This window comes from Oncorhynchus gorbuscha, linkage group LG16 (genome assembly GCF_021184085.1).
Source record: "Oncorhynchus gorbuscha isolate QuinsamMale2020 ecotype Even-year linkage group LG16, OgorEven_v1.0, whole genome shotgun sequence".
Taxonomy (NCBI): Eukaryota; Metazoa; Chordata; class Actinopteri; order Salmoniformes; family Salmonidae; genus Oncorhynchus; species Oncorhynchus gorbuscha.
The window spans coordinates 32,795,092-32,804,807 of record NC_060188.1 but is presented as its reverse complement, the minus strand read 5'-3'; the positions used below and the strand labels follow the sequence as shown (position 1 = coordinate 32,804,807).

The 9,716-nt window shown below is 40.5% G+C and overlaps 1 protein-coding gene across 1 annotated transcript; it reads left to right on the top strand.

Annotated features, from left to right (window-relative positions):
• The first annotated feature begins 1,401 nt into the window (after nucleotides 1–1,401).
• Nucleotides 1,402–5,435, top strand: soul5 (heme-binding protein soul5). The gene is made up of 7 exons (XM_046306126.1): nucleotides 1,402–1,507; nucleotides 2,862–2,921; nucleotides 3,078–3,159; nucleotides 3,515–3,635; nucleotides 3,901–4,040; nucleotides 4,633–4,796; nucleotides 4,913–5,435. Coding segments are annotated over exons 1-7 (648 nt in total). The 5' UTR covers nucleotides 1,402–1,505; the 3' UTR covers nucleotides 4,992–5,435.
• Nucleotides 5,436–9,716: the final 4,281 nt, after the last annotated feature.

Below are 9,716 nucleotides of genomic sequence, written 5' to 3'. Positions count from 1 at the left end.
CTCATGCTCAGAGAGAAACAAACACACCTCTGAGGTTTTGTTCAATCACTCTCACAAGCTCATTTTACCTACAAATGTAAAGTTTTTGAACAGCAGCAACAACAACAACAAATACAACAACAATCAGCTCTGCAGTCAGTGTGACAACATTTGTTCCATGATGCCATGGAAATGTCCACGACGTACAGTTCCATGGTCCTGATCGAATCAGGCTAAAGCAACGTGTCGGCTAAGAATTTGACCTAAAGCACATACTTCCCCACATAGAACGGACATAAGAGAGGGGATCATATGAGTTCTTTTGAGTTTTTCTTCATCTGAGGCTGAAGTCCCCAAGTGAAGACTGTCACCCGTTGAGCCCCTGAGGTGGTGACCAGCTGACATCACAGGGGACGTCAGAGGTTTGTTAAAGGTCATTTCAACTGAAATGGACTTTTTGACTTTCTAAATCTAGGGCAGGGTTCATTCCATGACTGCATCCATCTTTGGTATTCCGTGGCTTCCTTTTCTTGTTTCCTTGTCTCCTTTCCTACACTGATGTAAAAGAACAGGGACAGTAGAGATCAGATTCAAAGTGAGGAGCGCCGATTTGTATTCACCACCTATCCTTTGTCTCTTCGGGTGAAGGGCCCGTGTGAAGAGGAGGTAGGCATGTGGTAGGGAGCGTTGGGCAAGTAACTGAAAGGTTGCTGGTTCAAATGCCCGAGCCGACTCGGCAGAAAAATCTGTGCCCCTGTAAATGCTCCTGGATAAGAGTGTCTGCTAAACATTTTTTTTTTAAATTAAGCCCTTCCAGACTACTGAGATACACCCCAGAGTTCTGTTTTCTTGGTTACTCGTGGGGTCAAAGCTGAGCTCTTTAGGTCATCCAAGTGCTGTCTTATCTGCTTTTATAGGTGGGGAATATGGTTTGATATGAATTGGAAAAAGTTTGCCCAATGTGCATCTGATTTTTTTCATTTTAATTTCACTCTACATTATAACAACTTAATATCATAATTAACGTGGATTACAAAGGGTCCATGTTAGCACCAGTTATAAACAGGGCTACTCCATTGTCCACTAGTGATTGGTAATGTCGACCCAGCAGTGCTCAGTGAACAAACTACATGCAAGTGCTATTTCTTTAGTCTAAACGTGACAGCCAGGCTGTTATTGCGAAGCAGCAAAGGCTTTAATTACGAAACAGAAATATATAATAGTCTGCTACACGTGACGGATCTAGTCACAGCCTCTTTCTCAATAATCCTATACTTGCTTTTCAAAGACAGATCAAGATCGATCTTCTCACGTTATCTAACTTGGCACACACTTATTTATAAAACACCTTTTCTTCTCTTCCGCACGTGAAGTCCATTGTACATTCTGTGGTGAAGTGGGTGTGTTTTGGGGGGGGGCGATGCAAATATCCCTCAGTTGGTATAAATAGTTTCTCTGCGAGCATTTCCCTCAGGCCAGTGGATGCATCTGAACTGAGCTGATCTAAAAGACACACATTCAGCACAATGTAAGTAGAAATGATAGTTTATTATTGCATTGACGAGGTTTGTTTGAGTTGTTATGGTGTTAAGTAATTAAAGCAAGATTTTTCTAGAAATAGAAATGTGTAATAACACAGTTTACTGTCTTTTCAAGTATTACAACATTGCAATCTTAGTCAGTTATGTCTGTATAACATATTTGTTATATGATTGACTGTTTGTGTGTACTTCAGGTTTTTCATGTGATGACACACTGTTTTGTGTACTTTAGGTTTTCAAATCAAATGTGTTTGTCACATGCGCTGAATACAACATGTGTAGTAGACTTTACAGTGAAATGCTTACATCCGAGCCCTTTCCCAACCATGCAGAGTTCAAAACGAAAAGTCATTTGCAATAATACAAAAGGAAATAGTAACACAGTAAAATAACAATAACGAGGCTAAATATAAGGAGTACCGGTACCGAGGCATTGTGCAGGGGTAGAATGTTGTTGAGGTAATATGTACAGGTAGGTAGGGGTAAAAGTGACTAGGCAATCAGGATAGATAATGAACAGAGTAGCAGCACCATGTGTGAAGAGTGTCAAAGAGTATTACATTGTGTCTATGTGATGGCACTGACTGTTTGTGTGTACTTTAGGTTTTTAATGTGATGGCACTGACTGTTTGTGTGTACTTTAGGTTTTTAATGTGATGGCACTGACTGTTTGTGTGTACTTTAGGTTTTTGATGTGATGGCACTGACTGTTTGTGTGTACTTTAGGTTTTTAATGTGATGGCACTGACTGTTTGTGTGTACTTTAGGTTTTTAATGTGATGGCACTGACTGTTTGTGTGTACTTTAGGTTTTTGATGTGATGGCACTGACTGTTTGTGTGTACTTTAGGTTTTTAATGTGATGGCACTGACTGTTTGTGTGTACTTTAGGTTTTTGATGTGATGGCACTGACTGTTTGTGTGTACTTTAGGTTTTTAATGTGATGGCACTGACTGTTTGTGTGTACTTTAGGTTTTTGATGTGATGGCACTGACTGTTTGTGTGTACTTTAGGTTTTTAATGTGATGGCACTGACTGTTTGTGTGTACTTTAGGTTTTTGATGTGATGGCACTGACTGTTTGTGTGTACTTTAGGTTTTTAATGTGATGGCACTGACTGTTTGTGTGTACTTTAGGTTTTTGATGTGATGGCACTGACTGTTTGTGTGTACTTTAGGTTTTTAATGTGATGGCACTGACTGTTTGTGTGTACTTTAGGTTTTTAATGTGATGACACTGACTGTTTGTGTGTACTTTAGGTTTTTAATGTGATGACACTGACTGTTTGTGTGTACTTTAGGTTTTTAATGTGATGACACTGACTGTTTGTGTGTACTTCAGGGTTTATTTTGTAGGGTTGGTTGGCTTGCTTCTCATCTTGACTGCTGAAGCCAGAGTTGGGTAAGAATGTTATAACACACATCTGATATTACTTCTCTCACATCTTAACCGCACGTTTCAGAATGAATACTCTGTTGGTGTAGTGAATGAACGGTCTCCGTGCTAAATCGTATGCTGTTGTCCATTTATTGATTTCTTTTCCACCGATCCCTTTAGGAACTCCTCTGAGTCTCGCTTCTGCACCGAGTCAAAGGAATGTCTGCTGTATGATCTGGTGTGCAAGAATGACGATTATGAGGTGAGTCTTGTGCAGCACAAATTAATGGCACATTGGGGCTACAACATAGGAGTTTGTTTCACCACCTTTTTTGTGACAGATTTTTTTATGTTTCGTTGTTGGTCAGGGTGGCAGATACAAAACAATAGCATTTGCATATATCAAATTGACAACATGATGATCATCATTATCACCCCCACACACACACACACACACACACGTTTTGGTTATCGCATTGGGTTTCGGTAATTAGAAACATGTTGTAGATCAAGTTATGCAGGGTTGTAGATCACCCTAATCCTGTTCTCAACATCTGTAACTCAAATACACTCTCCAGCAGAGGACTCGTGAGTGAAGGTTTGTGTCTGTGTTACAGGTGCGCCACTATGACTCGGTGAAATGGGTGTCGACAGACGAGGAAAGCTACTTCATGGACAAGGCCACTTACACTGCCTTCCGGAGACTCTTCAAATACATCACCGGATCCAACAGGGCTGGTGTGTGTGTGTGTGTGTGTGTGTGTGTGTGTGTGTGTGTGTGTGTGTGTGTGTGTGTGTGTGTGTGTGTGTGTGTGTGTGTGTGTGTGTGTGTGTGTGTGTGTGTGTGTGTGTGTGTGTGTGTGTGTGTGTGTGTGTGTGTGTGTGTGTGTGTGTGTGTGTGTGTGTGTGTGTGTGTGTGTGCCTGTGGATGCACATGCATGAGTCTGTTTCCGTGCTCGTGTGTCTACCTGGTAACAAGTGCTTACACACGTTTTTTCTATAGGCGTCAACATTGACATGACAGCTCCGGTGACTGTCAAAATTGAAGAGAATAAGAAGATGTGGGCGTCATCTGTCTTCACCATCAGCTTCCTCCTGCCGTCTGACTATCAGATGATTCATCCCCAACCCACTGATGACAAGGTAAAGCCAAATCACAAATAGACCCTACGCCCTATGCACTTGTGAAGATCTGAGAGGATTTGATTGGTTTAAGCAATATGGTGAAACTTCCACTCTGCCTATCAGAGGGCAAAGTGGAGCTATTACCATATTGCTGACACCTGTCAAAACCCTGTAAACCTGACACAATGACATCCACATCGTTATCCAGGGGTCTGTAATATTTGTGTGGTTTATTGTGTGTGGTTTTTCAAACTTAAGCTGAGCTTGCCTGGCTCATTGGCACCAATGGAATAGTCCCAACAGTGCAAACCCCGCCCACCTGGCACTCTAGAAAAACTGAATCTAAGTTGGACATAATATGATTGTCTATCAGACCTGGGTTCAAGAAGTATTTTTCAAATACTTCGATTTAGCTTTTCTAGAGTGCCAGGTGGGTGGGGATTGCACTTTTGGGACTATTCCATGGTGCCATTGAGTCAGGCAAGCTCAATTGAGCAAAGCTTAAGTATTTGAAAAAACACCAATACCATTTGAACCCATGTCAAGTATGTCATGTTTTTTTAAAGAGCGTGGTTAACAATGTGGATGTCTTTGTGATTTCCCCATGTAGGTGTATTTTACAGAGACACCAGACATGAACGTGTACGTGAGGAGCTACGGTGGATGGATGATGACTTTGACATCCAGTGTAAACTCTATGCTGCTGAAAAGGCAGCTAGACAAAGTCCAGGCCACCTACAACAAAGACTACCACTATGCTGTGGGATATGACAGGTGAGAGCACAGATACAAATCCTTCAATATATTCATATCCAACATCCAACACAATTCCACCAAAATACTTTTTCAAACATACTTTAATATTTTGTGTGTGTGTATGTGTCCTACAGCCCAATGAAGATCCTGAATAGGCACAACGAGGTGTGGTACATGGTTGAGGGAGAGCCTGTGTGCCCTACCTCCTCCTAAACATCCTCCTCCACTACTGCTGAGTCTCGCATAAACACTTTGAGGAGGACCAATGGGAGGTGCATGGTAGACTGAGAACATCTGAGAAAATGTGGTTTGGGGGCAACAAAGATATTAACTAAGACATGTGTCTCTGATCTGGTGGCACTATAATCCAAAATCAATATGCCACATACTATACTATAGTATAAAAACTGTATGTCTTAGAATTTGCTCATACTTATTCAGGGTTCAGTTTGTTAGATAGGTGACTAGCACCCCCGAGACCCGTGATTCAAACTCTATACATAGAGGTTCTAACGATGTGGGGTGAATGTAGACAGGGATATGTTTGTACTAAATAACTGGTTTCATTTGTCAAAAAGGAAGTTACTTTTCACAAACTACAACATTCAATGTTGGACATGATTTGGATCTTTTTCTCATTAAAATATGAATAATGTCTGTGTTGAGTTGGTTTCCTCTTAAAAATATGCCAAACAAATCCTCTCCAGCTCTTTGGTCGTACTCGATTGGTGGTGAATACAGTAGGATTATTGTAACGTTTTTCTGGAGGTGAAGGAGAGGCGGACCAAAACGCAGCGTGGTGGTTATTCATGTTCTTTAATAAAGAAACTATACACGAATAAACTAACAAAACAACAAACGTGAGAAAACCTAAACCAGTCCTATCTGGTGCAAACACAGAAACAGGAACAATCACCCACAAAACCCAACACCAAACAGGGCTACCTAAATATGGTTCCCAATCAGAGACAATGACTAACACCTGCCTCTGGTTGAGAACCATATCAGGCCAAACATAGAAATAAACAAACTAGACATGTAACATAGAATGCCCACTCAGATCACACCCTGACCAAACAAAATCTAGAAACATACAAAGCAAACTATGGTCAGGGTGTGACAATTATAATGAACATAAAATCTTGGGTAAATGTGTCAGATACCATATATGTTATATAGTCTGTCCATGAGAGATTACAATGAACATTACAAATGACATGTTACATTTGACATTTGAGTAATTTAGCAGACCTTCCTATCCAGAGCGACTTTGTCACTCTTTTCAAAAACACAGTGAAGTCGTATACAGTGAACACTGTACACCTTTCGCCATTCAGTGCCGCCGCTACGAACGAGGGCATGTTCTAAGAAGGAAGCTCAAATACTCAAATACTTCAGAGTAGCAAGAAAACAGATCACAAGTACACTCTTTGAAAAAAAAGAGTTCCAAAAGGGTTCTTTGCAGAGGGATGAGGTTCTACCAAGAACTGCTTGGATCAGAATAACCATTTTTGGAAGACAAGGGTTCTTTGTAAGTCAAAGGGTTTAACCTAGAATCTTAAACATTCTAAGAACTGTTTTTGGAAGAAAGGGTTCTTTGGTGATTCTTTGGAAGGCAAGAAGGGTTCTACATAGAACCATATATAATATTTCCCAGCATGAGCTATTGGAGATTTTCAGAATTATTTGTTTTAATGTAATATCTGTTTTTGCATGTAAATTGATTTGGTTGATTCATTTTATGCTACACAAAGATAAAGAACATACCATTTTATAAACTAATCCAATTTGTTAGTAATTGGATTTATTGCATACATTACTGAGGCGGTTGTTCCAGTTTAGATGATTGAGGTAGTCTCAGTATTCAATCTTCCCTACCCTGGCAGTCATTCTGAATGCAGATTGCGGGTGATTAAGGTTACCCTCAGAACATCCTCAATTTGTCTGGTCATGGACTCTACAAGGTGTCGAAAGTGTTCCACAGGGACGCTGGCCCATGTTGACTCCAATGCTTTGTCCATTATTGATACACACGGGAAACAGTTGAGCATGAAAAACCCAGCAGCGTGGCAGTTCTTGACACAAACCAACACATGCAATTGTCTCATGGACAAGGCCACTTACACTGCCTCCCGGAGACTCTTCAAATACATAAATAATAACATAAATACATCACCGGCTCCAACAAGGCTGGTGTGTGTGTGTGTGTGTGTGTGTGTGTGTGTGTGTGTGTGTGTGTGTATGTTCTTGAACCCTTCTCCTCCCCTTCATCTGCAATGACTGAAGTGGATTTAACAAGTGACATCAATAAGAGATCATAGCTTTTATCTGGTCAGTCTGTCATGGAAAGAGCAGGTGATCTTAATGTTTTTTATACTCAGTGTATCAAATCAAATTGTATTTGTCACACACGCCAAATACAACCTTACCGTTAAAATGCTTACTTACAAGCCCTTAACCAACAATCTAGTTTTAAGAAAATAGAGTTAAGAAAATATTTACAAAATAAAATGTAAATTAAAAAAGTAACACAATAAAATAACAATGAGGCTATATACTGCATAGAAAATGTTGTTTCCCCTTTAAATTTTTCTTCTCTATTCTTTTTACTTATTGCCATTTAGTGGGTGTTAACGAGTACTGTTAGTTATATCCTATAGGCGTAAGAAAGTCTGTACGCTGCCCATGTTGATTGTTTTGTTCTATGTTAATTTATTTCTTAAATACACTCCCTGAACATGCTTTCCGACTCCCAGCGTACACGTTACATGACCAAAAAAGAGTTAAACAAATCAAAATATATTTTATATTTGAGATTCTTCAAAGTAGCCACCCTTTGCCTTGATGACAGCTTTGCACACTCTTGGCATTCTCTCAACCAGCTTCATGAGGTAGTCACCTGGAATGCATTTCAATTAACAGGTATGCCTTATTAAAAGTTCATCTGTGGAATTTCTTTCCTTCTTAATGCGTTTGATCCAATCTGTTGTGTTGTGACAAGGTAGGGGTTGTGTACAGAAGATAGCCCTATTTTGTAAAAGACCAAGTCCATATTATGGCAAGAACAGCTCAAATAAACAAAGAAAAATGACAGTCCATTATTACTTTAACACATGAAGGTCAGTCAATGCAGAACATTTCAAGAACTTTGAAGTTTCTTCAAGTACTGTCGCAAAAAAACAAAAAAGAGGACCGCCACAGGACAGTAAGACCCAGAGTTACCTCTCCTGTAGAGGATAAGTTCATTAGAGTTAACTGCACCTCAGATTGCAGCCCAAATAAATGCTTCACAGAGTTCAAGTAACAGACACATCTCAACATCAACTGCTCAGATGAGACTGAGTGAATAAGGGCTTCATGGTCAAACTGCTGCAAAGAAACCGCTACTAAAGGACACCAACAACAAGAAGAGACTTGCTTGGGCCAAGAAACATGAGCAATGGACCTTACACCAGTGGAAATCTGTCCTTTGGTCTGATGAGTCCAAATTTGAGATTTTTGGTTCCAACCTTCGTGCCTTTGTGAGACGCAGAGTAGGTGAACAGATGATCTCCGCATGTGTGGTTCCCACCATGAAGCATGGAAGAGGGGGTGTGATGGTGCGGTGATGCTTTGCTGGTGACACTGTCAGTGATTTATTTAGATTTCAAGGCACACTTAACCAGCATGGCTACCAAAGCATTCTTCAGCGAAATGCCATCCAATCTGGTTTGCGCTTAGTGGGACTATAATTTGTTTTTCAACAGGACAATGACTCAAAACACACCTCCAGGCTGTGTAAAGGCTATTTGACCAAGAAAGAGAGTGATGGAGTGCTGCATCAGATGACCTGGCCTCCACAATCACCCGACCTCAACCCAATTTAAATGGTTTGGGATGAGTTAGACCACAGAATGCAGGAAAAGTAGCCAACAAGTGTTCCGCATATGTGGGAACACCTTCAAGACTTTAGGAAAAGCATTCCAGGTGAAGCTGGTTGAGAGAATGCCAAGAGTGTGCAAAGCTGTAAAGGCAAAGGGTGACTACTTTATACCACTTTTTTGGTTATTACATGATTCCATATGTTTTATTTAATAGTTTTGACGTCTTCACTATAGTAAAAATAAAGAAAAACCCTTGAATGAGTAGGTGTATCCAAACTTTTGACTGGTACTGTAAGTGTCATGGGTGTTTTTTTGTATTGTATTACTTTTTTAATAATATTTTTCTTCAAATATATTTGCTGATTAATATCCCAACCAATGATATATGATTGAAAGTTGCCGTCTTGTTTGCTGTATTGACAAGAAAACTTTATTGACAAGAAAAATGTGTGCAGGTACAGGTTAGACGAGGTAATTTGTACATGTAGATAGGGGTAAAGGGACTATGCGTAGATAATAAACAGTGAGTAGCAGAAGTGTAAAAACAAAAGGTGGGGGGTGGGGTGTCAATGCAAATAGTCTAAGTGGCCATTTGATTAATTGTTCAGCCATTTGAATCTAGACTTGGCACTCCAGTACCACATTGCAGTGTGATAGCAGAGAGAACAGTCTATGACTTGGGTGACTGGAGTCTTTGACATTTTTTGGGCCTTTGTCTGACAGCGCCTAGTATATAGGCCCCGGATTGCAGGAAGCTTGGCCCCAGTAATGTACTGAGCCATACACCTGACAGTCGGATGCCGAGCAGTTGCCATACCTGCCGTTGAAGCAACAGGTCAGGATGCTCTCGATAGTGCAGCTGTAGAACTTTGATCTGGGGAACCATGACAAATATTTTCAGTGTCCTGAGGGGGAAAAGGTGTTGTCGTGCCCTCTTCATAACTGTCTTGGTGTGTTTGGACCATGATAGTTTGTTATGTGGACACAAAGGAACTTGAAACTCTCAACCCAATCCACTACAGCCCCGTCGATGTGAATGGGGGGAGGGATGTTCAGTCCTCCTTTTCCTATAATC

Excerpts from the sequence above, each read along its gene's own strand:
- soul5 (XM_046306126.1), top strand. Across the intron at positions 4,041-4,632 it reads CCCAACCCACTGATGACAAG|GTGTATTTTACAGAGACACC; the intron begins GTAAAGCCAAAT and ends TTCCCCATGTAG. Across the intron at positions 4,797-4,912 it reads TATGCTGTGGGATATGACAG|CCCAATGAAGATCCTGAATA; the intron begins GTGAGAGCACAG and ends TGTGTCCTACAG.